The 26,728-nt window shown below is 50.1% G+C and overlaps 13 protein-coding genes across 14 annotated transcripts; 7 read left to right on the top strand and 6 right to left on the bottom strand.

The window, feature by feature from the left end:
- Positions 1-509: 509 nt before the first annotated feature.
- On the top strand, positions 510-1,258 carry TERG_05900 (uncharacterized protein; the record flags this gene model as incomplete). The annotated part of the gene is made up of 2 exons (XM_003233984.1): positions 510-605; positions 725-1,258. The coding sequence occupies 2 exons, from the start codon at positions 510-512 to the stop codon at positions 1,256-1,258; spliced, it is 630 nt and encodes a 209-aa protein (XP_003234032.1).
- A 247-nt stretch (positions 1,259-1,505) lies between these two features.
- Positions 1,506-2,309, bottom strand: TERG_05899 (uncharacterized protein; the record flags this gene model as incomplete). The annotated part of the gene is made up of 1 exon (XM_003233983.2): positions 1,506-2,309. One exon carries the CDS (start codon positions 2,307-2,309, stop codon positions 1,506-1,508), a length of 804 nt encoding a protein of 267 aa, XP_003234031.2.
- Positions 2,310-3,020: 711 nt separating this feature from the next.
- On the bottom strand, positions 3,021-4,224 carry TERG_05898 (uncharacterized protein; the record flags this gene model as incomplete). The annotated part of the gene is made up of 2 exons (XM_003233982.1): positions 3,021-3,618; positions 3,689-4,224. The coding sequence occupies 2 exons, from the start codon at positions 4,222-4,224 to the stop codon at positions 3,021-3,023; spliced, it is 1,134 nt and encodes a 377-aa protein (XP_003234030.1).
- Positions 4,225-4,781: 557 nt separating this feature from the next.
- TERG_05897 (uncharacterized protein) lies at positions 4,782-5,347 on the top strand (the record flags this gene model as incomplete). The annotated part of the gene is made up of 2 exons (XM_003233981.1): positions 4,782-4,881; positions 4,968-5,347. The coding sequence occupies 2 exons, from the start codon at positions 4,782-4,784 to the stop codon at positions 5,345-5,347; spliced, it is 480 nt and encodes a 159-aa protein (XP_003234029.1).
- Positions 5,348-5,926: 579 nt separating this feature from the next.
- TERG_05896 (uncharacterized protein) lies at positions 5,927-7,150 on the bottom strand (the record flags this gene model as incomplete). The annotated part of the gene is made up of 1 exon (XM_003233980.1): positions 5,927-7,150. The coding sequence occupies one exon, from the start codon at positions 7,148-7,150 to the stop codon at positions 5,927-5,929; it is 1,224 nt and encodes a 407-aa protein (XP_003234028.1).
- Positions 7,151-7,531: 381 nt separating this feature from the next.
- On the bottom strand, positions 7,532-9,392 carry TERG_05895 (uncharacterized protein; the record flags this gene model as incomplete). Its single annotated transcript, XM_003233979.1, has 7 exons — positions 7,532-7,753; positions 7,839-8,142; positions 8,220-8,489; positions 8,555-8,727; positions 8,786-8,859; positions 8,910-9,144; positions 9,204-9,392. The coding sequence occupies 7 exons, from the start codon at positions 9,390-9,392 to the stop codon at positions 7,532-7,534; spliced, it is 1,467 nt and encodes a 488-aa protein (XP_003234027.1).
- A 1,464-nt stretch (positions 9,393-10,856) lies between these two features.
- Positions 10,857-12,970, top strand: TERG_05894 (uncharacterized protein; the record flags this gene model as incomplete). The annotated part of the gene is made up of 4 exons (XM_003233978.2): positions 10,857-10,959; positions 11,054-11,524; positions 11,583-12,724; positions 12,806-12,970. Exons 2-4 carry the CDS (start codon positions 11,107-11,109, stop codon positions 12,968-12,970), a joined length of 1,725 nt encoding a protein of 574 aa, XP_003234026.1. The 5' UTR covers positions 10,857-10,959; positions 11,054-11,106.
- A 1,022-nt stretch (positions 12,971-13,992) lies between these two features.
- TERG_05893 (uncharacterized protein) lies at positions 13,993-14,427 on the top strand (the record flags this gene model as incomplete). Its single annotated transcript, XM_047748517.1, has 1 exon — positions 13,993-14,427. One exon carries the CDS (start codon positions 13,993-13,995, stop codon positions 14,425-14,427), a length of 435 nt encoding a protein of 144 aa, XP_047604500.1.
- Positions 14,428-15,594: 1,167 nt separating this feature from the next.
- On the top strand, positions 15,595-16,890 carry TERG_05892 (uncharacterized protein; the record flags this gene model as incomplete). Its single annotated transcript, XM_003233976.1, has 3 exons — positions 15,595-16,215; positions 16,333-16,667; positions 16,740-16,890. The coding sequence occupies 3 exons, from the start codon at positions 15,595-15,597 to the stop codon at positions 16,888-16,890; spliced, it is 1,107 nt and encodes a 368-aa protein (XP_003234024.1).
- A 1,037-nt stretch (positions 16,891-17,927) lies between these two features.
- TERG_05891 (uncharacterized protein) lies at positions 17,928-20,339 on the top strand (the record flags this gene model as incomplete). 2 transcript variants are annotated; one of them, XM_003233975.2, is made up of 3 exons in its annotated part: positions 17,928-18,517; positions 18,604-18,771; positions 18,833-20,339. In XM_003233975.2, exons 1-3 carry the CDS (start codon positions 18,201-18,203, stop codon positions 20,337-20,339), a joined length of 1,992 nt encoding a protein of 663 aa, XP_003234023.1. In that variant the 5' UTR covers positions 17,928-18,200. The 2 variants fall into 2 exon arrangements, with proteins under 2 accessions (XP_003234023.1, XP_047606729.1); XM_047750058.1 differs by having other exon boundaries at positions 18,604-20,339.
- A 1,151-nt stretch (positions 20,340-21,490) lies between these two features.
- Positions 21,491-23,493, top strand: TERG_05890 (uncharacterized protein; the record flags this gene model as incomplete). The annotated part of the gene is made up of 2 exons (XM_003233974.1): positions 21,491-22,030; positions 22,084-23,493. 2 exons carry the CDS (start codon positions 21,491-21,493, stop codon positions 23,491-23,493), a joined length of 1,950 nt encoding a protein of 649 aa, XP_003234022.1.
- TERG_05889 (uncharacterized protein) lies at positions 23,329-24,461 on the bottom strand (the record flags this gene model as incomplete). The annotated part of the gene is made up of 2 exons (XM_003233973.2): positions 23,329-23,968; positions 24,017-24,461. The coding sequence occupies 2 exons, from the start codon at positions 24,459-24,461 to the stop codon at positions 23,667-23,669; spliced, it is 747 nt and encodes a 248-aa protein (XP_003234021.1). The 3' UTR covers positions 23,329-23,666.
- Positions 24,462-25,058: 597 nt separating this feature from the next.
- On the bottom strand, positions 25,059-26,231 carry TERG_05888 (uncharacterized protein; the record flags this gene model as incomplete). Its single annotated transcript, XM_003233972.2, has 2 exons — positions 25,059-25,778; positions 25,830-26,231. 2 exons carry the CDS (start codon positions 26,229-26,231, stop codon positions 25,059-25,061), a joined length of 1,122 nt encoding a protein of 373 aa, XP_003234020.2.
- Between the last annotated feature and the right edge of the window lie 497 nt (positions 26,232-26,728).

Raw genomic sequence — 26,728 nt, 5'->3', positions numbered from 1 at the left:
GTCACCAGATTAAAACCTCTCCCTTACTCTTTATGGAAGTTTCAGATTTTATTTCTTTCGTCCTTCATCACGATGGAACGCCCCTACCCACCCCGATTCGGCTATAGCCTTTGGTTGAAAGATCAAATAAGCACCGGGGGGGGGGGGTTTGCGGTTTGGGGTTTGGGGTTTTTGGGTGGCTTCAGGGCCTTGAAGTTGTTTTCAAAGATATCATCAGCCCCCACTTACTATACATCATCTGTCATCTCAACCCAGCATTTTGGTGGATGGATATTCGATATTCCATATACAACAGTTGCATAGTTCAACGAGGTCCGTAGTTCCTCTCGATATCTATTGTAGTAGGTTACATATGAATGGTTGGTTTAACTCGTTAACTAGCTGGCGATCAATTAAGCGGCTCTTAGTGTTGCCCTCATAGTTATTGAGTTCATGGCTGCTACATATAACTATCTAATGGTCAACAACAAGCTGCTTCGCTACGAATATTGTCTCGAGCTCTGAGAGCAATGACAGAACTATCTGCTGGCGAAGCCGCAACAGATGAGATGAGTGTAGTTACAAGAAGCCCAATTCACTTTGGGCCGTTTCTTGTAACGCCGCAGGTACGTTTACTGGAGCCTAGACGTCCACCCACAGGCTCTCAGTCCAAAGGTTCCCCATCGTCACTCCAATAACTATAAAAAGACATCGACGAAGAGACGGCTAACGAGCGTTCGAATAGGTCTTCTTCGTCACACCTCTTTCTTTCGCCCTTGTGAACCTCAAACCGCTTCTGCCAGGGCATGTCCTAGTCTGTCCGATCCGGCGCACCCCACGACTGTCAGACCTGACCCCCGCTGAAGCGACGAATCTCTTCCTCACAGTCCGCCGAGTCAGCCGCATGGTGGAACGCGTCTACCAGGCCTCGAGCTTAAACGTAGCCATTCAAGACGGGGTTGATGCAGGGCAAAGCGTGCCTCATGTGCATGCGCATATAATACCTCGGAAGAAAGCAGATTTGGATCATAAGGGTGGCTCGGATGCGATTTACGGTATGATGGATGGCGAGGAGGGGGATATTGGTAGATTTCTGGCTGAACGGAAACTTGCTATGGAACGTAAGCGGGCACGATCCGAATTTTCTGCTGTTGATAACGATGCTAGAGAGCCTAGGTCGGACGAGGAGATGCACAAGGAGGCGGAGACCTTGGCTGCAGAGATGGAAAAGGAGATAGAGATGGAAAGGGAAAGCTCTAAGAGAGTATATGACGAGTGAAATGCTGGGGGGAATCGGGTATACAAGAGGTTTCTACAGGATTACTGATGGCCTTTCCGGTGTTGATTGTATTTCAATATTCAGAGGTATATATATAGAGTACTATGAGTGGAGGTTCTATCCTACCATGCTTCTATAAATGATAAATCCAATGATTTTGAGATCCGCAGACCCATCCATTTCAGCTGAAAAAATAGCCTGAGTGCCGTGTGAGTCTTTGAAAAGATATCCCTTTCAAGAAGAAAGCTCACAGTTTTCGTGCCAGGACCAGAGCGCTGACCCATTCAATCTTTACGAGTTTGTCCTCTGGAGACGGGATATCCCGCAGGCCGTCCTCTGACTTAATGATGGCCTCTAACATCTGGTCTGCAATATCGCCAGTCCCACCCTCGCTCCGTCGAACTTGGTCTGGATGGTCGTCTTTCCAGCGTTGATATGCACTCCATGTACGGACATACTCAGTTGCCTGACCGAGTGTGATCTCAGCTTCCATAAACTTCGTTCCCTCGCCCGAATCAGGGCCGTTAAGACCTGGCTGGTATTCAAGCCGTTGAATATCTGCCCATTGGTCTGTCGGTGGCTGGATAGCCCGTAGCTTCTCCCGCATGATCGTGCTTCCAGGCTGGATCCAGTATTTGGCAAGACTGTCCTTGTCCAGGCCATAACAATACTCTTGCATTACTGCGGTGCCCTTGGGGTAGTCCACAAAGAAGTGATCATAATATCCCCAGAAAGCGAGGGTACCACCCGGCTTCATCACGCGTTGTAACTCTGCGAAGAGCGGCGGGTAGCTAAACCAGTGTGCAGCTACTCCAGCCACAACCATGTCTACGCTTTTATCCTCGATGAATGGAAGCGACTCGGCAGCTGCTTGGACGAATTCAACGTTCTGCTCCTTGGTCAGGTTCTTCGCCTGCTCTATCATGCCAGTCGATGGATCGATGCCGTAGACCTTCTTGAACTTCGGGGCCAGGAAACGCGCAATCAGGCCATGGCCGCATCCAAGATCTAGACATGTATCGTGCCCGCCGCGGTGATACGCGAATACCATGTCATAGAGCTTTTGAGGGTATTCTGGACGAAACGTGGCATAGGCCGTGTATGAAAAGTTGTTACTCCTGCAGAGCTCGGTGGCAACAACTCAGGCCGTCCATCTCGATTAGTCGCTTTTTCTCATAGCAAAGTCTGGATATCAAAGGATTTTACTAACGCAAAAGTTGCCATCTTCTGCTATTTTTTTTTGAAGTATTTCCTCTTGGTCGGTTACCTTAAATATGTTATGCTGTCAATCTGAAATATGGTAGGAAGTGAAAAGGAAGTATGGAGTTGAATGGGGGGCGTTCATTCGACTTTATATAGGCAAACCACCAAAGCGGCATGAAAAAAGTAACCGAACTTTGCCGAGAGCCATCGCCATGAGCAAGACATTTGCGCTCCTGTCAACGTCACCACAAAAATCCCGGGGCGATTGGTTATATTTAGAAAATCTAGAGACCCTGAAAATCCACCTTTAAGATCCACCGTAGCAGTTATATCCATGAATTTTGGCCGGTGAACGGTTCCCGTGAAGCTTAGCCATATAAGAGGCCCCGTTAGCTGCGAGCTGCACGCCACGAACCGTAAACAAAAAAATACATCATGCATTGAAGGATGTCTCGGCAATGAGGAGCATCCCGTATCCGTCGAGATCGTCCCGCATGAAGTGGTTGGGATTTGCTGTCCTCCGCCGTCCTCCGTCTATCTCCAGCCTAATAGACACAAGCTATAAGCATGTGTCTATCGGAATGAGAACCTGATCCTCCGCCTCCATGACATAATAGCCTAGATCTAGTCCGTCGTAGGTGACCACCTGTCGCCAGAATCTGCGCCAGGACTGCCGTGGATGCGACTCCTCTGTTTTGATAACGGCCTCCGGCTGGACCATAAGGACCCTGGTGTAGATGTACTTATCCAAGGCAATCTCTAGACATTTCAACTTGGTCGAGTAATGATGTACCAGCTGGTCAGTCGTATAGAAGATCGCCGCACCTACAAGACGGTAGCCTTCAAGGCCAGGCTGAATCCACCCGGATACTGTGTGGGTGCTCCTCTCTATGAAACGACCGCCTCTCCTGATGTGCAGCCGCAGGCAGCGTAAGTGAGGGAAGAAAGAGCACAGGAATGCAACGAGTGCAGCGTGGTCTCCGACGTCAATGGCATCGCCGTCCGGGATGATTCTAGATGTTAGCTCAAGCGAGGTGATCCCCCTGATATGATGTGCCGGGATCAAATCTGGCAGCTTGAAAAAGAGGCCATCGTAGAACTCGTCGTTGATAATGAATGTGTTGGTGTGATATAGGACTGACATCGCCTCCGTATAGCTATCCAGGCACAGCGTTAGACATTAAACATTCAATACACATACTGTTAAAAGGTAAAAATAAGGCGTACCACTGGCGAGACGTGAGGAGCCACTCCAGCACTCCGATGAAGCAGCTTGAATGATCTCCATAGTGAGCACGGCAGGACGTATACTGTGGCAGCTGGCAGCGGTCGTTCCAGAAAGGGAGGTTTCTGTACCGATGGCAGACGCAGTGCCACCACCGCCATTGCAGGTTGTAGTCGTCGGTCCGCTTGATGGTGTCGAGGCGAGCGTGAGCCTTCCCGGCCACGTACGAGGTGGAATAGTTCAGGCTGACATGTATCGTCCGCGCCCCAAACATGGCAATATACACCATCCGCCGGATCTCAGGCGGCAGCCGCGTGAAGAAGAGGCTGTTCTCCGTCGCCCGCTGCTCGTCTGGCACGCTGGTGGGATATGACAGCGACAGCGGCCGCCGGTTAGCAGGCAGGATCGGTATCAGGGGCGTCCGCGGCCGCTGGAGACGACGGCGCGGTGGTGGACGCCGCGCAGGCTGCTCGCTGTGCCCGTCTGTCTGGCCGCCGCGATGGGTTATCTTGCGAATCCACTGGCTGAATTTCGGCATTTCTCGTCCCTCGTCGACACGTTCTGGCGTCGCAGCTGCAGAGAGGCGTCGGTAGAGAGCGTGGAGGGACTGCCAGGCGGTCCATCGCAGGCCAGCGCAGGGCCCTGCAGGCAAAGAAGGCTGGGGGGGTTATTTGAGCGCGCGATGACTTGCAGGGCCGCTAGGGGGTCAGCGATGCGACGAGTCCGATGTTGGTGCCCGCCGCCGCGCCGGTCAGCAGCAGGGCTGGCATTGGAGTCTTCCGGTGCTCTGTCTGTCTGTCTGTCTGTCTGTCTGTCTGTCTCTCGCCCGTCGTCCGTCCGTTCTCCGCTGGCACAGGCTCTGGTCTCTGCTCGCTGGTCCAGCAGGCCGATAAATAAACAAACCGCTTTGGCGACGGGCGAACCTTGCGGGCGGCAAAAGCAATTAGTTGGCTTTAGTTACGCCAAAACAACCGGCGGGGCGAGGAGCAGAGCGCAGGATCAACAACCTGCGAGCCATCTCCGACCGTCCGGTTGATATTGATAATTGATATCGATATTGATAGCTACTGTTGCGTCTGCTGCTCGAGACTGGCAATGTCTGCGGATATGGAGGCTGCCGTCAAGCTGTTCTTCTCGTCGCCGCGGTTTGCGGTCGCTGGCGCCAGCACCGATGCCAGCAAGTTCGGCTACAAGAGTACCAAGATACCCTTTCCTCTGCCTTGATGATAGCAGCAGCAGCAGCAGCAGTGATGATGATGCTGATATAGTGGCATTCTCTAGTCCTCGCGTGGTATCATGAGCACTCGCTGGCCGTCACTCCGCTGAATCCGCGGGCGCCATCGATCTCGCTGCCGTCCAAGTCATACACCACAGTGGCATCCCCCTCCGACCTCCCGATGCCTTCCCAGACGTCCCTCTCGATCGTGACGCCGCCAAAGGTGACTATCCAGGTCCTGCGAGATGCAAACTCGGTGGGCGTACCGGCTGTGTGGCTGCAGCCAGGAACCTACGACGACGAGGTGCTTGAATACGCCCGTGAGAACTTCAAGGCCGCCATCGGGGGCCCCGGAGGACAGGGCAGCGAGGGCTGGTGTGTCCTCGTAGACGGCGAGGCTGGACTCGATGCTGCTGGCGTCCAGTGGACTTCTCAAAAGCTGTGAAAAGAGACAGTTGATATTTGGCTTGACAGACTTGATGTACACGAAAAACTTGCATTCTTGAACATAACCGTACGGCTCGATGAATATATGGGATAAAAGCAACGGCTTGTTTGCTACAAAAGATACGGCAAGGCTGTGGTTCATAGTAGCACGGATAGATATTATCCTGATAGACAATCTCATTTTGGTTTGTATGCGTAATAGGAGCATATCTCGGCCTCCCTTGAAGCAGGGCAGGGCATTCAATAAGTTATCAATAAGCATAACATCTCGTTTTGCTGGTCCAAAAAAGGAAGTGAAGAACAAACTTGGTGAAACTGAGGGCTCTTGTCTTTTATGTCCCTTCAAGCTGAACGAATAGGATAAACATGGAGATAATGAAAAGAGAGACATGGTATCATCAGGTCATTAAGCGTGACATCATCGGGATATAAATATACACCCGTTGAAGCATGGTTCGTCAAAGCATCGAAAGAAAAGAAAGAAAGAAAAGAAGGCAACAGGCTAGAAACGCAAGAAAAGAAAATAAAAGAAATGGAAAAGAAAAAGGAAAATCATCAAATAAAAGGGGGAGATGGATCAGTCCCATTCATCAAGGTCCATTTCGTCAACCTCGATCCGAGTTCCCAGCGCCTGTCTCCCTTCTCTGATCATGGCCTTCAGCTGGTGATTCAGCCTGCGTATGCTGGCATCTTCTTCACGTTCCTTGCGCCTCAGTTTGGCAGCATGTCTCTGAGTCTCTCGTGACAACGGGGTTTCGTTGGGGTTTGACACCGTAGTGTGCTTTGGTGGCGTCTTGTAGACAGATGCAGATGAAGGAGAGTAGACATGCGGAGAGAGGTTGGTGGAACGTGTGGGTGTAAGAGGTGTCGTGGGCCGCTTGGTCTGTACTCTGGCACCAGAACGGCGTGCAGGGACATGGTGAACAACGCTGTTCCGGCGAGCATGCTTCTTGGAGCTGCAAGATGGGCTGCTCTCCCGTGAATCCTCGTCTTCCTTGACGAGAACCCAGTTGTTGTGTATATCTTCCCGGCGCGGCTTGTCGATGTGATAGTTCTCGTCAACCGGGTAACGGCCAGGAACTGGTATATCATCCATCAAACGGCTTGAGCGTCTCCGTTGTGACAGAGAGGGCCTCTCCCGTTTCTTGCTTGGTTGTACCGTTGCTGTGTAACCGTTCATATCGTACCCCCTGCCTCCGCCGGCGTGAAACCCTCGGAAGGGAGCTGACACACAGAAATTCCACACTTTACCAGCAACGCCTCCAACGAGGTTGAGGACTGCCTCACCCCAGCCTGGAGAATTTTTCACGCCGGTGTCATCGCCCTGGGGTATCGGGGAGTCCCGTTTCCGTTTTGTTCCTTCGGCATTTGAGGGTGTAACTGGTACGTCCACCATTGTCCGACTGGTCTTTCGATACCTCGTGGGTCGGTAGTCAAGCTCTGACTCCTCGTTATCGCCATCACGCTGTGACGAGAATCCTAGTATCGGCTGCCCTGCCGTCGTCAACAGCCCGGTATCCAGACCTCCCTCTGCCAGTAGGTATTCGGTGTTGGCCAGTGGCACAGGACTCGAGATCCGCGAGACGGGAGACTGACGGTCCCAGATAGCCCGGTCATCAAGCCCGCCATATCCATAGCGAGCACGCTTGCAACTGCCCATGAGCGGCGTCGAGAGAGTGCGACACAACGACAGCGAGGATGCCGTTGAGGCTGGCTGCGGCGAGTGGTAGAAGCGAGATCTGGCACCGGTCAAGTCCAGCTTCGGCGGGACCGGGCTGTCGATGAAGAAATCGCCAGACATGGAAGAGTTGCGTAAACGAGAACCTGTACTTCGTATCCTGAGTTGCTGATGAAGTTTGACGGGCTGGGAAGCAGGCTGAAGGGCGAGCCTTGTGCCTTGATATTGACGGTCACAAAGGAAAAAAATGAGGCTGGGATTTGTTTGGCTGGGAAAGTGACGTTAGGCCTTGGCGTCCTTCCAACCACCTTTTTTTTCCTTTTCTACTGATAATCAGCTGGCTGGGTCTAACTTGCCATCACATGGATACATAGCAGGGGCGCTACTATAGCAAATATAACAAATATATACAGGTGAGAAGATAAAGAGGGGACGGCGGAAAAAAGGAGGGCAGCACTGCTATGGCTACGCCCTACGTCAGATGTGCCCTTTTTTTGCTGCCTGTTAGTACCCATACAGGTTGGTGGATGTACCAGTCCCCTGCAGCCGTTTGTTCTCCTTTTTCAGGAGATATCTCATCCACCAGGCACAGAGGATCGAGAAGAGGGCAAAGCCAGCAGAGGTGCCAAAGCCGATGCCGTACCTGGGCGAGTCGTAGTTGGGCCAGACATACGCTCCGTATATGTACCCTATCTGGCCCCCAACGTTTGTCATGGCAAGGACAACCTATATTTATGGGGAAACCCGTCAGTCTTTGTATAGCTTTCGGGTAACTAGAAGTCTGGTTCTGGTTCAGGGGAGCTAAACTTACAGCTTGTTTCTCGCGGGTTTGAGATAGGGTTGATGAAGCCCAACCAATGATGACCGAGTTGACTGAATAGGCACCGATGGGGAAGATGAAGCATGCGACGTAGCGTCCCGCGGTGTTCAGAGTTGAGGCAGCTATCACGAACCCGACGATGGCCGTTGCAAGGCCCACGGTGATATGCCAGGTACGCTCGTGGAAGCGTCCAGATGTGTATCCAAAGAGAACACCCGCTGCTCCGGCGAAAAGGAAGGGTGGGCATGTCAATACCAAAGTGATTGTTGTATTGAAGCCAAGAGTCTTGACCACACTGGAGCTCGTGGGGAAACGGTGTTAGCTGTTTGCTGAACTTATACCCAGGCTGGATAGGATGAGAAAAAAACTTACGTCGGGAAGAAACTATTAAATCCACAGGCAGAGAGATGAAAATTCTGCATCAAACAGAAGATCCACGTTCTTGGGTCTCTGGCTGCCTGCTTGAGGCCTTGCATGGTCGATGCTTTCTCCGGCTCTCCCATCTTATCTCTCTGGATTCTCTCATGGGCAAGTTCTCGCTCGACAGGTTTGAGCCATCGAGTAGTCAAAGGCGTGTTCGGGAGAAGCCAGAAGCCAGCAATAGCGACGGCAGCCGAGACGGAACCTTCGATGATAAAAAGCCTGAAGAGCGTGAGCAAATGTGGACATGGTAAAATATACATTTTTTTTTTTTAAGACTGCCATACCATCGCCATCCTGACAATCCCCTTACTTGGTCGAGACCAGAGAAGACACCTGCAGCAATCAACCCAGCGAACCCAGTTGCCAGAATCTGGGCTGCATATAACATGGCGATTCGAGCGGCAACTTCTCTTCGGGTATAGAAGATGGATAAGATATATGTCGCTCCGGGATAGAACTAAACGGCTGACAGTTAGAAATGCGCAACACCGTCCAGTCCGAGTGTGTACACTTACAGGAGCTTCCGTGATCCCAAGAAGGAACCGGCATACCACCATCCCAGGGTATGACTGAACCAAAGCCGTGCAAGCTATTGAGGTTAGATTGACCCTGACCATAGGCGGCTAACCAACCACATACCCGAAACCGCTGACCACACTAACATCCATGCACTCATATATAAACTCGGGGGCACTCTGGTGATAAGCATGTTACTCGGGACTTGCGTGAGGACGTATCCAACAAACAAAATGGAAATCGTAGTGTTGAACTGGGTGCCGTGCATGCCGAGTTCTTCCTCCAGATTGTTCAGACGGGCCTGGGCAAGCGTGTTTCGATCAATGTAGTTGAGGAAGTACATGAAAGTCAAGGTCGGCTACATTTTTGTGTCAGCTTTCTGAAACAACCAGAATCATCATTAGGGCAATAACTCACCATAATGCGCCAGTCCAGCTTTCGAACCAGCCTGACCTCCTCAGGCGATAATTTGGTGACGGCACCAGCATAATCACGGTCTTCTACTGTGACTTTCTCGTCCATTCCATCTTCAGTCTTTGTCCTCTCTATCTGGTCATCGGCTCCGGCAGGCGAGATGCCTGTCTTTTCGGATTTCTCTGAGCCCATTTTGACTAAAGACAGTTCCAGAGCGCACACAGCTCAGTGCTAGTCTAGAGCAGTGAGTATGTGGACGCTGTAGACTTGCTCGAGAGTCCCTGAGGGATGAGGATTATGAGCACCTTATCAGCTCGTGGCGGTCGGTCGATCAATTACCATGAGCATTCGACTGGGACGGCTGGGTGCGCTGCTGTCACTCCTAGCGCAGGGATGCTGTCAAAGGATGTACAGTTACATTATCAGTCCAACGGCACCCTCCATCGCTGGCCAGCTCTTTTCCTACTCGTCTGTTTTTACCTTTTGCATGGGAAGGAAGCTGGATCGACAGCTTGCGATATCACGGGACCGGGATCTAGGTCTATGCGGGGAAGCTTTAGCCAATGAAATCTAGTCTAATAAGCGGATCCACCATCATCGATCACCTGATTGGCGAGCTAATCTCAACCCCGGCCCAAACGCAAAAATAAGATACAACAAGCTCGTTTACTACAAACTTTGTGCTAAGTAACTCACCACTACGGAGTACTCGTAGTACTAACGAGTGAAAATCTGGGAGAGGTGAAGGGTCTAAAGGTTCAGGAGCAACATGGCATATTTTAGAAGGCGAATTCTAGAACGTGAAGTGATTATCAGAGACAGATGGCAGGTACTGGGGCTTGGCATCCTTCTATAACGTGCAGCTGTGGAAGGATTGTTACTGACACCAAAGATATAGGCATGGATCTTTGCGGGCCTGTCAGCGGCAGATCAAACATAAATACACACGGATACTACATCATACTCTCGCCTAAATGCTGCAGATTGTATTTGAACGTTGAACAGGGGAGACAACGCTTACAGAGAGAAGTCAAAGATAGGCCAATTCAACAATGGATACGATATAACAGCTCCATTCGACAAGAGCTTGCTTGGTCACCTTCGGTACTCTGGCTAAAGATCAAAGCCGGGAAATCCCAAGCTGTCTGAAATATAAATCCAGTGTAGGGAACTATAATCGAGTCGAGGCTACGGCGGAGGAGAAACAGGGGATGAATACAAGAAATTCCGACAACAAGCTCCCGAACGCAAGCCGAAGACACTTCTCGCATCATATTAAAACTTTTTAACGATTAGCTAGCATGTATCGAGCACTTCTTACTTGATATAGTCGGACTGGAAGAAAGGACCTACGGAGGACTGTGATAGCCTGTAGATAACGATAGCCAGAAACAACGCATCCACGCCGAAAGTGACGGTCGAGTTAAGATTATCACAAGCCCTTGCTTGACTCTTCTTCGTTCATCGCAAAAGCCGCCGGCTGCTCGTCCCTGTCGCCTTTTGTTTTTTTCGCTCGGCTTTTGGCAGGGGCAGCCTCAAACACGTGATCGATAATTTTAGGGGGCTTCGCGTTCCTTCAAGCGACCCATCGCTGGTTTCACTTCATTAATTTGCCCTGCTCAGATTCACGGTTGACCCTGCTTGCAGTCCGCGCAAGCGCTGTAGACGATAATAACCGCAGCTGTGGCTTGGTGAGCGGTGCTGGCGCATTGATTGTGCCATTGACGCCTTGGTTGTTGACCCTTATCGGACCATCAAGGTATCTAACCACAACACTATGTCGCGGGGGAATATGGATAAGGCTGCGAGGTTCAATTGAATGATTCCTGGAGCTAACAGCGCCCTGTGACTAGGTCGCCGACTTTGGATGGGAATATAGTGCATTTATATATACCATAAGCCCAATATGACCGCGGCTTCAAGTCCGCTTAATCGCCAACCAAGCTGGATTCCCCTTCTCTGTGCAGTGGCCGCCCTCTCCCTCCCGATAACCATTCACTTTATACGCACACGGAATGATAATATGAGCACCGCCGCACTTCCACTATCCTCATCCCTCCCGTCTCTTCCGTTGTTTCTGGAGGCGCAAAAATGGGCGTCTACAGATCCCGGGAAGGTCGCGATAATCGATAAAACGAAGGACCTGAGTTTTACCTACCGCCAGCTACTCAATGATGTAGCCGCATTAAAGAGGCGGATTTTGGCTCAGGTGAAAGTTCAAGATCTTGAAGAGAGGAGGATAGCGTTCCTTGTACCGGCTGGCTATGATTATGTGGTTTGCCAGTGGGCTGTATGGGCGGCCGGTGGTGTCTGTGTACCGTTGTGTAAGTTTAACTTCCTCTTGGTGGCTAGCAAAGACCTATCATACTAACTGGGATACAGGCACATCTCATCCACCAAAGGAACTTTTATATACTATCTCGGACTCGGATCCGTCCTTAGTGGTGCTACATAGCTCGTTCCAACACTTGCAGCCCGCTTTGCTAGACAAGTCATCCAAAACCTGCTTCATGGAGCTCTCACCCATTACTGAAAGCAGAAGCTGTACCTCTATACCCAATCTCCATCCGGCTTTTGCGCCGTCACGAAGAGCTCTAATGATCTATACCTCTGGCACAACAGCAAACCCCAAGGGCTGTGTCACGACACACAAGACGATAACGTTCCAAGCAACATCCCTCATCCAGGCCTGGAAATATTCCCCATCCGATCACCTAATCCATGTCCTTCCTCTCCATCACATTCACGGTATCATTAATGGCCTTACGGCGACCCTACTTAGCGGTGGAACAGTCGAAATGTATGCCAAATTTGATCCTCAGATTGTCTGGGAAAGATGGAGCAATTCTGGCTCATCAACAATGTTCATGGCTGTCCCAACAGTGTATTCGCGGCTAGTCGACTACTTCGATACTCATATCAGATCCACCGACTCCGAAGCAGCAGCTAGGGCGGGTGCTGGCGCATTGAGGCTAGTAGTCAGCGGCTCTGCAGCCCTACCCACGCCAATTAAGACTAAATTTCTTGAGATAACCGGACAAACTCTACTCGAACGGTACGGAATGACTGAAATTGGCATGGGACTTAGCTGTGGCCTGGACGTTTCGCGACGTATTGAAGGGAGTGTTGGCTGGCCCCTCCCTGGCGTACAAGTTCGTCTAACACACCGGGAAACTGGAGCTCCGATTCCTCTTACTTCATACAATGAGGACGGTATGATTGAAATCAAGGGTGACAACGTATTCCTTGAATACTGGCGGCGGCCTGAAGCAACGGCTTCCGAATTTACCAGCGATGGTTGGTTTAAAACGGGGGATGTGGCAAGGCGAGACACAGCTGGTGCGTACTACATCCAAGGCAGAGCCTCAGTGGACCTGATCAAAAGCGGCGGGTATAAGATATCTGCACTGGAAGTTGAAAGAAAGATGCTCGCATTAGAAGAAGTCCAGGAGGTTGCCGTCGTGGGAATTGCTGATGAGGAATGGGGCCAAAGAGTCGCTGCCGTTGTTAAGCAGAGAGAAGGAGTAAGTATTCCCTCCAATGCCCTTTTTCTGCTCCACAGGATATCATGTCAAACATTAGACCATTACTAACCAAAACTCAAGACCGCAAAACTAGAGCTTCAAAGCCTCCGTACAAAACTGAAGTCGGAGATGGCAGCGTATAAAATCCCAAGTGTCCTGAAACTGGTTGACAGCATTGAGAGAAACGCCATGGGCAAGGTAAATAAGAAGATGATTGTGAAGAAGTACTGGCCAGATCTTGAGTGATTATGGTTATACTTACCTTCGAGCTCAATGCTTGGAGGCTCATTCATATAAACTGCCACCACAAACGGTGGTTTTATATATCTTGTAAATAATGCCCTAAGATTATGCCGATTATAGACCCATATGCACGCGTGCTGGGAATCATTTTAATTTATATATACCAGTAGAACAATGTACGGAGTGGTTATCATGACTAATTGGTTTGAGCTGTGATGTTCAAGGCATGGGATTTTTTAACCGGACTAGCAAGGAAGTGGGCGCGTAAGGGGCTAGTTAAAAGCTGCATGCATGGATAGCACCTGTTTCATTCGTACCACGGGAAAATTGTTATCCGGTGATCATGTTCAGTTGTAAGGGCTGCTTTAAAGCGCTTAACCATCGTGCATACAAAGATGGCCAAACGTGCTTTACAGGGACTTTGGGCCAGGTCCTTGCTCGGCCGCAAGCAGCGGACGATATTTTGCGGGAAGGGCGCTGAGCTGCCTCCAGATACCTTAATTGAAGAAGAAATTGTACCTGACTATCAGGCCAGTACTATTTCCCTATTAAACCAGGCTACATTTTCAATCACCGGTTCGAGGCACTGGCAAAACTTGGCTGGGGTGGTTGCTCCACGGTCTGGCTAGTAAGAGACCTCCACCGGTGAGTTAAATCTCTAACCGCTATATTGAAGTTATATTGACCAGAATTACCAGACGAAACTGGCAGAGCGAGCGCTACTTAGCATTGAAGGTCGGCAATAGTGACTTCAAAGATGCAGAACAAGCTGCGCATGAGTTCAATATTGAACGTCATATTGGCAGCATGAGTGACCGCCATAATGGCCGCAATTACCTTCGAACTTTTGTCGAGCAGTTTGAGGAAAATGGCCCCAATGGGATGCATATGTGTTTAGCATACGAACCCATGAGAGAGCCTCTATGGCTATTCCAATCTCGCCTCCGGAATAAGAGATTTCACCTCGGCCTTTTAAAGGGTTATATAAAACTTCTTCTGAAGGGACTAGACTACCTACATACAGAATGCAATGTTATCCACACAGGTCAGTATCTGTAATTGACACAACAGAAGGCAACGAATTGCTAATGTTATTTATAGACTTGAAGGTTGAAAACATTCTCGTTAGTTTTGAAGAGCCATCAGTGCTCGAAGACTTTGCACAATTGCAAGCACAGAACCCTATGCCCCGTAAATCAAATAATGGGAATACCGTCTACCTCTCACATAATGACTTCGGGCCAGTGAGATCATATTATATCTTGCCCAAAATAACGGATTTTGGCCTGTCTCACCACCAAAAAGACCCATCGTTGTTGAACAGACACCCAATTCAGCCCGACCAGTACCGGGCTCCTGAAGTTATTCTAGGTGCTGGTTGGACATACAGCGCGGATATTTGGAACCTTGGGCTGCTGGTAGTTACCTCTTTTTTCTATCATCTATCAGAGAATACTTGACTAATACCGGATACTAGATGTGGAATATGCTCGAGTCTCGGGATCTTTTTACTTCGCCGCTGGATGATCAGGGAAATTATCATCCCGAAGCTCACCTGGCAGAGATGATTGCCCTTCTGGGCCCACCTCCCAAGGCGATGATAGAGCGCGAGAGAGATGGTATGGAGTGGAGGTGGGCACCACCTGCTCAGAATGCCGCGGGAAAGATGTGTAACTGCTTCTGAATGGTATGGTGGTCCATTCTTTGACGAGAACGGTAAATCAGCCTATTCTATTCATCGTAATGCGGCCAAATTTCTAACTAGTGGATGTCAGGGGAGTTTCGGAACAAAGAGGTCATACCTTCCGGAATCAACCTAGATGATACGGTTACCTGTCTTGAGGGAGAGCAAAAAGTTCAGTTTTTGAAATTTGCAAGGAAAATGCTACAGTGGCCACCTGAGGACAGGAAGACCGCAAAGGAGCTCGTTGAAGATCCGTGGCTTAGTGACAAGTCGATCAACAGAGGAGGTATCTGAGATATCGCCTGTGCCATTTTATTCCGATAACTAAAGAGAGCAGGTTCTCCATCTTAATTTTCTATAACAGTTTTCTCTACTCCGTACTGTACTTGTGAATGTGAAATTCCCAATTGGCGATTAATAAGTAGTTGGTTTCGGATAGAAGAAGAATAAATATAGAAATGTATTGTAACTGGTAACTAAGTAATGTAAGTGTGTAAGAGAGTACCTGTATAAGCAACGAATCGAGATGTTAGATGTGCAATGTAGCAGGAAGTAGGGAGTAAAAAGGTCCAATATGCTCATTGGTGGGAGTTGTTTAGAGTTAATTATATAATCCACTGACTAACAATTTAGCGCTTCGGAGATAGCGAACTTCAAAGCGCCGAACTTGCGATAAACAAAAACTGCAACTCCGAAAGAGAACCACAGCAGATGCAAAGTTAGTCGGGGCACCCCATCCACGACCGACATATACGTTTAGTCTCTTCTTTTGCTTCCTAAAATCTAGTTTGTTATATATCATATGTTCTCTCTCTCCCTACCATTTCATGTTTCCACACCCCGCTAGGTTGGATCGGGAATTCGCTCGTTGTCCGCTTGTTTGTTCTCGTCCATATATTTGCCAGAGATAGATAGTCTAGCTGAGATATCTATCTCACTACGAATGGCATCCACCCGGCCGGTCCGTATGCTCAAGCTCAAGCTTAATCTACGGCCCGCCTACCAACCGACAGTTTCAGCGGTACCTTGGAGAGCGGAAAATTCTTCGTCTTTCTCCGTCGGTTCCCCGCTTATTGGTGGTTCGTGCCTCGGCACGTTCACGGGGCTACGCTACGGAAGATTTTTGACATATAGCCGCTACATCACGCACAACCAGTCACAGCCGCAGTTATTTGGCGCAGAAAGAAGGATCAACATGGGCGACAATAATAGGGACGCTTCCGCGAGACGACTGCGGGCGCTAACAGAACACATATCTCCTGGCCAACAGCATCAGAGCCGGGAGTATAGCCAGACCGTCACCGGCACTTCTTCCAAGGACTCCGGTATTAATTTCTCCGCGTTATCGAAGCTTCTGCCGCACGATGGGCCTGAGGGAGAAGCGGTATGGTACATTGTTGTGGCCGCAGCACTGATGGCGTTTCATCAGGAATCGGCAGTGGGTGCGCTGTGGGAACATATCGTGTCTACTCGGGGGTCATCAACTGAAGAGGAGAAAGCACTGATTGCACGACGGATAAGGGAGAGTTGCTTGAAGGCTAGCGTGCTAGTCGGGTTTCCACGGGTAAAAAAACAAAACAAAAATTCAAAGCCCCCAGCCAATCCCAAGACAGAAGTGACATTATGTTCATGCATCGAACTACAGAAACTAACATGCATGCGGTTCATATCAATATTTTAGGGAATCAACGTTCTCTCATCACTGCATGAGTCCCTGGCGCGGCACACACCCTCGACCCACCGACTTCTCTCCGAGGACAGCTCATTGCGAAGTCCGGTCGATGGGAAAACGAAGCTGGAGCGGGGGACTGCGTTTTTCTCCCGCCTTTACGCCGGTCACACCAGCAAGATACTAGACAACATGTCTCGCAGCTCGGGCGGGGACCTGAGCTACTATGCCCTTGCTAGTGTGTACGGGGAGCTCATGGCCGAGACTCGAGTTGTCAATGCGATGGAGACGGTGCTGATGGAGTTTGTCTGCTGTCTAGCAGACGACGTCGCACCGCAGGCCAAGGGGTGCGTCTTATACCCATTTTTTTTTTAAACATGTATTTTTTTTCTCCCCTAGCGTAGTACTAACCAAGGCAGACACTTCTTTGGCAGCCGGAACATGGGAGCATCCGGTGCACAGATCAAGGGAGCCGTGAGCATCGTACAAGAGCTGGCAAGGCAGGCTGGCCTGGAGATGCCCGGAACGGGGGAGGAATACGCCTTTCTGGCAAAAGCTGACTTGTGGTGAGGTGAGCCAGACGCTGGTTCTCCAACCCCTCGCTTACAGATGTATATACATATGCATGTTTTAAGTGGATAAGAAATTAGTACTTGGCTTTAATCTCTTATGTATATGGTTCGAGGGACGTCGCGTGCCTCAGCTCGAGATGCGGATGGCTACAGCCGTCCGTGAGACTCCACTGTCCCACCTTTCGAGTAATTTTCACTTCGTAAGTTATATGCTTCCTCCCGGGGCCAATAATGCTGATAGACGCCTCGCCCAGGACACCATCCGGAGTGACACCATCCTTGCTGTCCGAGTCTGCCCTCGTCCTTCCCATAATCTACTCCCTCTTGTGAACTTCTAGCTGTCCCTCTTCGGCAACTCGACATGCGACCTCCTTCCGCATCCCCACTAGCGCCTTGGCATCCACATACCAAGCATCTTAGTCATCCCACCTTAACTTTATATTCCTTGGCATCACGTGACCCACGTGCGACCCTCCTCGACGCTCACTGGCCAGAACGAACCAACGACTTCCCAAACCCAGCAAAAACCCAGCAAAGAAAATGGCAATTTCGCTCTCTCGCCATCGCCGCCCGCGAGTGGGTTTGGCTGACTCTTTTTTTCTTTTGCCTTTTCCTTTTCCCTTTCGGGCCTCCCAGGGTTTGCCCTGGGGTGGCCACCGCCTTGGCCCAAACAGTCGCCAAACAGAGAATTTTCTCGTCCCCCGGCAAGAAAGGGAAGACCCCAAGAACCGTGGGACCTCCGGCCGAGATACAAAAAGTCGACCGCAGTCCTCCTTTCCTTCTGCTCCTTTCCTCTCCTCCTGCTCGTCGACGCTGCTCTCTGTTCGAACGTTTCGTCCGCCCTGGACCAGTTCACGACGCGAAGTCCGCCTTGCCGCCGCCACTACTCCGAGCAGTGCCCCAGCTGGCCTGCGAGCCTCCAGGCAACCCCCCCGGTAAGCCCGTCGCATCCTGTCTCTGCCTTGTCGCCCGCGGATCCGATACCACCAGTCAGCGCTGTCAGCCTTCCCTCGTGCGCTCTGCCCTGTCAACCCCCAGCAGCCGCTTATAAGAAAGAAGCGCTGCCCAGACGGGACGACTCCCTTGGCTCGCTTCTTCTCGTCCTTTACACCCTCTCACGGCTGCTGAAACAGCTCTATCAAGCATCGACAAGCATCGACAAGCTTCGTCCAAGAGCTGCTCTCCCTTGTTTCTTTCATGCGCTGGGTGCTGATATCCACTCCTTAGGCGAACGGCGTTATAGCGACACGCGATCGATATCCTAAAGAGCAGTTATCCCGATCATTATACTCTATATTCTGTACCTAGATGGCCGATTTTGGTCCCAGGGCCCCCCATGGGCCTGACATGACGGGCACCCACGACCCGCTGGTCGACATGCGGCTCCATGAGAAAGAGGCTTTTGACGCCTTTATCCGCCCAGACGACTCGTACACGCCGGAGGGTGTCTACTGGGCGGATCTGCCGCTCATGAAGAAGATCCAGTTCGTCACCTCGGTCGACATGGAGGAGTCCAAGAAGGAGGCCTCTTCGTTTTGGGAGATGTTCAAGAACGATCCTCTGGCACCCATTGGTTTCTACTTCAAAAACATGGTCTTGCCTGGTGCTGGTCTCGGTTTGGAAGGGTGAGTTTGCTCTTTTTTTTTTTTTTTTTTTTTTTTCTTTTTTTTTCTTGATCTTGGGAAAATGGCTTTGATCTAACGGGTGGTAGATATGTGCTTTTTTCAATTGGAAATATTAAGCCTCTATTTCAAAAAGCATTCCCAGACTGCTGGAAACATGAAAAGACTTGCGATCCCACCTGGCTTGCCGCTGTTGAATACCTAGAAATCTGCGGTATCATCGTTGGTCAGATATTGGTTGGTGTTCTCGGTGACTGGTAAGCTTACCTTCTCACACCACAACAAATATACAAAAAGCCAGAAACTAACAGCGACAAGGATTGGTCGTCGTTGGGGTCTGATTCAAGATGCAGTCATCATGTTGCTCGGTCTCATCATGCTTACTGCTGCCTGGGGTGTCACCCAGAACGGCTGGGTTATCTGCTACGTTTGGTCTCTCTTCTTCTATGGCATTGGTGTCGGCGGTGAATACCCCATGACAGCCACCTCTGGAATGGAGAACGCTGTCGGATCAGGCAAAATCTCTACCAAGGAAGATCGTCTTCACCGTGGTCGCAAGGTTACATCTGCATTCTTGATGCAGGGATGGGGCCAGTTCTTCAACCAGGCCCTCCTCATTCTTCTCCTGCTCGTTTTCCACCATGGCAGTGGAAACCCGCCATACTCGACCCTCTCTGCTCAGTGGACCTACCGTGTCTCCTTTGCCATCCCTGCAGTTGGAACCCTCTGGCTCGTCTACTACAGATACTACAAAATGCGCGCTGCAAGCAAACAGCTGGCAATCGCAAAGGCCAAGTCCCGCGTCACCGGCTACGACACAGAGTCCCTGCGCCTCACTTTCAAGCACTTCGGTTTCCGTCTCCTTGCTACCGCAGGTACATGGTTCGCCAACGATGTCTTCTTCTACGGCAACAAGCTCTTTCAGTCCGAGTTCATCAGTGTTATCTCCCCACACACCACTTCCGTCATGCCCGGATGGCTGTACAACTTGCTTAACGTTGGAGTCTCCCTCTGCGGATACTATCTTGCTTCTTTTCTGATCGACAACAAGCTCTATGGCCGCAAGTGGATGCAGATCATTGGATTCTTGATGGATTTCGTCTTCTTCATCATCCCTGCCTTCCACTTCGAATACTATACCACTCCGGAGCACATCAAGGAGTTCCAGGCCATGTATTTCCTCTCGTCCTTCTTCAACCAATTCGGCCCCAACTCCGTCACCTTCCTTGTAGCCGCTGAGGTCTTCCCCACTCCTATCCGTGCCACCGCCCACGGTTTCGCAGCTGCTATTGGAAAGCTTGGTGCTCTTACCGCAGCCGTTATGTACAACTACATCAGCACAACGCAGAAATTCCACGTTGTCCCCTGGTTCGGTCTCGCCGGTGTCATCCTCACCTACCTCTTCCTCCCCGACACCACCGGCCTCGACCTCAAGGAGCAAGAACGACGATGGTTCTACATCCGCCAGGGTAGAGAATCTGAGTACCACGGTGCTGCTGTCCACCCTAAGCATCTCTCTGTCTACGAGCGGTGGACGGGTGTAGGCAAGTACTACGACCCCGAAGCCGACTATAAGCAGAAAGTCGCTGAGATGCGAGAAGAGTGGGCTGCTGCTCAGGCACGCAAGGCTGATGAGAAGGGCGGCTTTGGTGATGATGATCACCACGACTACGAGCCAGTTCACCATGACGTACACAAGTACTTCGAGCGCACAAGTCCGATGATTCTGGGACGGGAAAAGAACGTTCCGATGAACGAGCAGCTTCCTCCAGCCCACGACAACAGCAGTGACGACGTTGTTGAGCAACACCCTCATCAAGATTAAAAAGGACATGTCTCTTATACATCTACCAAGGGCATATGGATGAATACACCATTACCCTCTTTCTCACATCTATTATGTTTAATCTGTCGTCATCGATGTTACGCATGTCCTGTCATACTTCTTGGCTCTATTCTTTTACGTTGCCCTAGATACCTCTTCTAAATGCCCTTTCTTATACAACATCTGCCCCTGCTTGCACCCAGCTATGACTATTTCATCATTTGAGGAGCGATTTAATACTGTACATATCTCTTAGCATCATACATCTTAGTTCTGATACTGGCATCCCGCGTGGGGCTCAAAAGTCTATCTGCCTTTAACTTTAAGGTTAGCTTCGATCACCGAAGCTTATAGTTTGTTGACTTGTATGACCATTGGCGAGGGATGAGAAAATAACAAAGTTCCTATTGACACAGCCCTTGTTCTAGTTAACTTGTCATCTTCATCTCCTAGCCCAGTATGCTTTAAGAAAGTTACCATTCACCCGAAGCACACATACCCCATGCCTGATTCAGTCGTGCTAACGTCTCAAATGCCCCAGAGGATTGGCTCAAGGTGTATGAATCTGGCCACCTGATCCTCATAGAGACAGAATGTGACGAAATTTGTAAATACTGTTCAGCTATATAGCGTCAACCTACTAGTATTAGTGTTCACTCCGGCCCGTGTCAAAGCCGAAGAGTAGTTTAGTTACCGAAGCCCTAATTAATTAGTTGCTTGCTCCCTGACGCTGACATATCCGCCCTCAAGAAAATCTATATCTGGCATGTTGACAATGTTTTGGTCAAGTGCAAATTGCCATTCTTCAGCCTTTTCCAATTCAAACTTCTTGATGGCAAATGTCTCTTATCCAATTGAGTTGGCCCTTTCGCTCTTTAGCTGATATAACCCTTCATGTCGGGCCATCCCACTAATCACCGTTGCTGACTGCGTTCATTGCCCTTCTATTAGCAGAAGAATGATACCATTGCGTCATGGTCCGGTGCTGCTGTGCCATCCCCCGTCTCATGGCTCAATTAGCATGCTAGATGAAGGATTTTATTCCCTTCATCTTCTTCCTCCGCCTCCTTATTGCTGAAGATTTAACATAAGGAGAATTCAATACCCAACAAATCTATTCATGTTAATTGATCCCTCTTCAGGTAGTTACAATGAAGATAAAGGCATTCTCCGGGTTTGTATCCCTCTGTTTCCTTCCCCTGGTTGTTTCGCAATCTACTTCGGTGCAAAGTAGACCACCGAGTTCTAGCACTCGTCTAGCGAGCTCCAGCTCCCAGCCTAGCTCTAGTCCTTCCAATACTCCTTCCAATACTCCTTCCAATGGGAGCGGAGGAGAAGGAGGAGGAAGTGCCAGTGAAAGCACAACTGGCAGCACGGGCAGTGCTGGAGGTCCATCGCTCACTTATGCAAGTGACATCGTGGTCCCTGCAACGCCACCAGTGCGCAGCGTTTCATTCGAAAGCCATGGACCTTTTACGGGCTCTGCAAGTGTTACCGGAGCACTTACGGCCTCTAAAGTACTTGGAACTGCGCTGTCTGGTCAGCCTGCGCCAACGAATGCGACGAGTTATCCATCTGATGGTGAGCTGCATGGTGCACAGCCAGCACCATACTTTCCTGCCGGCGGGTTGGGGACCAACGGGACCGCACCGGTTTATAACGTGCGAAGCGATTACGACTATCAATCAATTGTACGTTCCATGCATTTTTTCGGCATTTAATGCAAGGCTGACTCCCTCTCTAGGCCCTAGCTCTGCATTTGGAATGGATGGTATACGACCTCTTCCAAATCGGCGCTTCCCAGTTCAAACCCAAGGACTTCCAGGGCCTGGGTTTATCCCAGTCGGATTATAATTCTATTGCTCTCATGGCAAACCTATCTCAAGGCCATGTCACGCTCCTTAGCAACATTCTCGGCGAATCGGCTCCTGGACCATGCACTCATAACTTTCCCTTTAAAACAGCGTACGAGTTCCTTGACTTTAGTCAAAAGGTGACAGCTGTCGCAGAGTCAACGGTGTACAGCTTCCTCCCACACCTAGACTCTCGGGAAACAGCAATGTTAGTCCTACAGCTTGTTGCGACTACTGCACGCCAGCACATGCTATTCCGCCAGTTCGAGGCCCTGCAGCCCATGCCTGTATGGTTTGAGACAGGTATTCCCCAGTCATGGGGTTGGACCTTAGTGGCACCATTCATCAGCTCGTGTCCCGATGATGCAAGACTTGTATGGAGGAACTTTCCAGCCTTGCAAATTATTGACGGGCCAAACGCAGCCAGAAAGGGGGGTTCGGGCAAGAATGAAACCGTGGGCGGCGGACTTGGGGTAGTAAATTCTACTGCCATTCCATTGGATAGATCGTGTTTGGGCTCTTCGTCTAGCAATAGCACTAGCTCTGGCAGGACTGGAAAGGCGCCTCGTGGCCGCTATGACCGTCAGTACGAGCATGTTGCAGCCGCTAATACTACCGGCAGCGGCGGGGCACAGCCATCCGGAACTGGCGAGAGTGGAAGCAGTGGTGGCAGCAGTGATGGTGGCCTCAGCACAGAATGCAAGCCAGGGATTACATCCAACCGGACTAAACCGCTGAGTGAACCCGGCCGCAAGATACTCCTTCAATGGGAATCAGCCGGCCGGCCCGTCGGCCCGAATAATAGCTACATCACCAACACCCAGGCAAAGGAACCTGCATTTGTAGCGTGGATAACTCAGTTGAATGTTACCTATACCCCGCTGGAAGTTATGAATAATGGAAATGATGGAGGTAATGGAGGCGGTCCAGGCGGTGGTAACACCACGAGCTCCTCGACTACACTTGAGCCTTCCGTGAGTGCCGTCGATAGTTCGTCAATCAGGACAGACACAATGGCCGCAGCAAAGCCTACTGGTAACGGAGGCTCCTCTAATAGCACCGGCTCACCAGGCAGTGGTAGCGGAGGTGGAGGTTCTTCTTCAAACGGGACCAGCTCCGCTGGCAAGCTGTTCACCGGTACAACGGTGCAGCCGGATTTTGCGACTTTTGAAGGAGATCCAGCAGTGAATGGAACGGTCTTCATTGCAATTACGGATGAGGATTTGTTCCTAACTCCTTTCAATTTGAGTCTGATAGATTCACATGTTGTTGCTGGTCCAGCCGTTTACCAGGCTGGCTAAAATTCAGAAACTCAATTGTTTGAACGGCGTTGGTTAGTAGGCAACACGGAGTTGGACTTGCTCGGATTGATACCCCTGATAATGGAAAGTTGTGATGTATCAAAGCAATATTTGTGTATCGGAAGATATTAATCTAGCTTATGAGTTTTGACTATCTTCGGGGGTCCAAATACTCATCCCTTGGTAGGCTTAGGCTTACGCACCATGATGGTGAGCCTTGCCCAATCACCCTGGCCTCCTTCTCCTAGACCTCTACCAGTATACTTGCTGGCATCAAAATGTAGTTTTGCTGATTGTTTTTCAGTTGCCGGAATAACCTCAAATCCACGTCGTTCATAAACAGGGTATCCCCTCTGTGACGCTTCCAGATATGTCTCTGCGCCATGTTTATCGGCAAGATCGCAGCCCCAGTTTACCAGCAACGTTCCAGCACCCCGTCGTTCATGTGCAGGGTCAGTGGCCAGCAATGCAAGAACTAGACCAGTCAGAAAGCAAACCTAATTGCAAGAAGAGTAACACATACCACAATTCTCCCTCCCTTCTTCACCGAAGAATAGCTTTCTATTATCAAAGAGCTTGCCCATGCAATATCTATATCCCTCGACATTCGCTCCCTCAGGAACAAACATATCTTCGCCCGTTTTCATCTGCTCCCTCCATCTCTGCAGCGCCTGGGGGCCGCCAACATAGACATTCCACTTCGCAAAGGCCAGAATCTCTCCCGTCTCATCGTCGACACATTTAAGGAGGTGGAACCCGGGGTCATGTTCCATCTGATAAACCAGTCGCTTTGTCTGAAGTTCTCGTCGTATGGGCTCGGGATATTTTTCATCATGGTCCTGGAAACCACCCGGGTTGTTAATTTCTCCACAAGCACGGAAAAAGCCACTTTGCCTGAGCGCTGTCGATTGAATGTCGAGGATTCGAGGGATGTCCTCGGCAGTTGCGGGGTGAACAGAGAGAGTCATTCTGAGATATCTTTGTCGCTGCTCCGCTGAGTTCTTCCTCCCACTTGCTCAAAGCCGCAGTGCAATTGGATTTTATAAGAATATGATAGGCTGGGCTTATTCGATACAGAGATCGTTTTGTATCATTAACGGAGTGAAAATGACTTGGGGTTGTCATCGGTATTTGTATAGGCGCCGAGATGAGAAAATGGATACGAGATCCACCGGCTAAACTAGACAACTGCCACAACTAGATCTACCCCAATTGACTCACTCGAGTCAGTGAAAGGCGTCTTCGACAAGTCTTTGACGAGTTTCATCAGGACCAAGCGGAGTTCGTTCCCCTATTCCGCTGGTCTTTGGGTTCGGATGGCCCGTGTGTAGAGTGCTGTGCGACAATGCGAATGCGAATGCGATATCCGACATGTTACGTGTGCCAATTTGCTGCCTAGTTTACTCATCAGAATTGCCGACATCGACAGGCAAGTCGGCACCATTCTTCACAACTGGTTGTTGTGGCAGTCAGGCCTCGTGTTGTATTTCAGATGCAGAATTCCGGTTGTACGGTTAGAAGACAGGTATTCGACGATTACCGCGAATAATTGAGGGATGTTACCCTCATCGCTGGCGTTTCCTTCTGAATCGGAACCGAAGCCCGTCATCGCTCTCCTCATCATCCCTTGACCTCTTCTGTGGCCTTGAGCGTGCGGCAGGGGCTGCGGGTTGAGGAAACTCTAAAGAAGTGACCGTTGATTCTATATTGTTTGATAAGGCGGGACTCCTCTGGCGTTCGGGAGGTGTAGAGCTTGCCCCCCAGTAATCGTCTCCAATGCCAAAGTCTTTCTTTTTAGCTTCTTCCAGTGGAACAATAATCGGTCGGCGGCGGTGGGCTACTTCAGTGTTGCCTTTTCTTCGGAATTTCTTGAAGTTTTGGCGGCCATTCCACCTCTCATCCCATCGGCTCTCATCAGAAAGGGTGTTGCAATGTGGCTGTCTGGGTTTGACATCCATTTCCTCCACGGTGACGAGTTTCTGGATCTGTACAAGGTCCATGCCTTCAACTATCGCCTGGAATGAGATTGCATCCTCTTTTCGACGAGCTGTTGCGGCTTCGTCGACTTCTTCACGCCGCTGCCGGGCAGCTTCTTTCAGATCAAGCTTCGGCTTCTTGGCCTTTTGTAGTTGCGGTGCTACCTGTTTTGTCTCCAGCGGCCTTTTGATTCCTCGTTGCTTCATCGCAGCGGTTCCTGGTAAAAGGTTTATTACGGTGTCATCTCCTTCCCCTTCAGATGGGACACTGGAGGGGACCCTTTCATGTAACGAGTCTGGGATAATATTCTAGTCAAACATAAGCATAGTTCAAACACCTTTTTCTAGAGGCAAACCTACTGGTGCATCTCCTTCTCCCTCTCCATCCTCCTCTAGCTGGTAAACGGGAATTGACTCCATATCAAACCCATCATCAAAATTCTTGAACTTTGGAACATAACCTTTCAATTTATTCCGTTTGAGCACTCGCGCTTCGTTTTGGCTATGCTCAACAAGCACAGTATCACTTGGACCAGACGACATATCTTGGATTTGATCCGGATCCGTATTTGGAACTGTGGCAGGCGGAGTAGATTGTACGTCACCCGGCTTCTCATATCGTCGGTATAGCTGCGATGCATTGTTCCTTAGAATTGCATCTAAGAAATCACTGGCTTCCACGGGTTGTTGACCTGTCAACTCGGCCACTTTATTTTCAAGGGCAATAGACCACTCTTCGTGACCCTTGATGGAGAACTGCATAAATAATACTCCTCCAGTGCCATCTTGCTCGCAGGCGAGTCCCTTAACACCAGCAGCTTTATTTAAGAAGTCCACAACATCCTCAGCCTTTGTCTTTTCGGGTTCAACGTCATAAAACAATGCTTTTCCATGGCCATTTGATATAGGGCCCTGGAGGTCCTCAAATCGCTTTTTGTCACTAAAGACAAAAGTATAGCCTTCAAATACGTTGATTCGATCTAAATTCGGTTTATATGCGCTGTCGGGTAATTCGGTAGGCGCATTTCCGCGGGGAGGGAGGTCTTCAGTAGGGTCCGGCCATGCATTATCAAAATCTTCTTCGAGAGGGGAAAGAGATTCCTCACGTTCAACATTTTTGGGGGATGCAGCATATCTTATGCGTTCAATAAAAGAGTCTTGGACCAGGTAGCACCCGTTTATGAGAGCCTGGAGACCCTTGGCAGTGTTGCGTTTGCTTTGAACCACATGGGTAGTCTTTCCAACTATATATGGGATAA

Source organism: Trichophyton rubrum, assembly GCF_000151425.1.
Source record: "Trichophyton rubrum CBS 118892 genomic scaffold supercont2.6, whole genome shotgun sequence".
Taxonomy (NCBI): domain Eukaryota; kingdom Fungi; phylum Ascomycota; class Eurotiomycetes; order Onygenales; family Arthrodermataceae; genus Trichophyton; species Trichophyton rubrum.
This window is presented reverse-complemented; position numbering and strand designations above follow the sequence as displayed.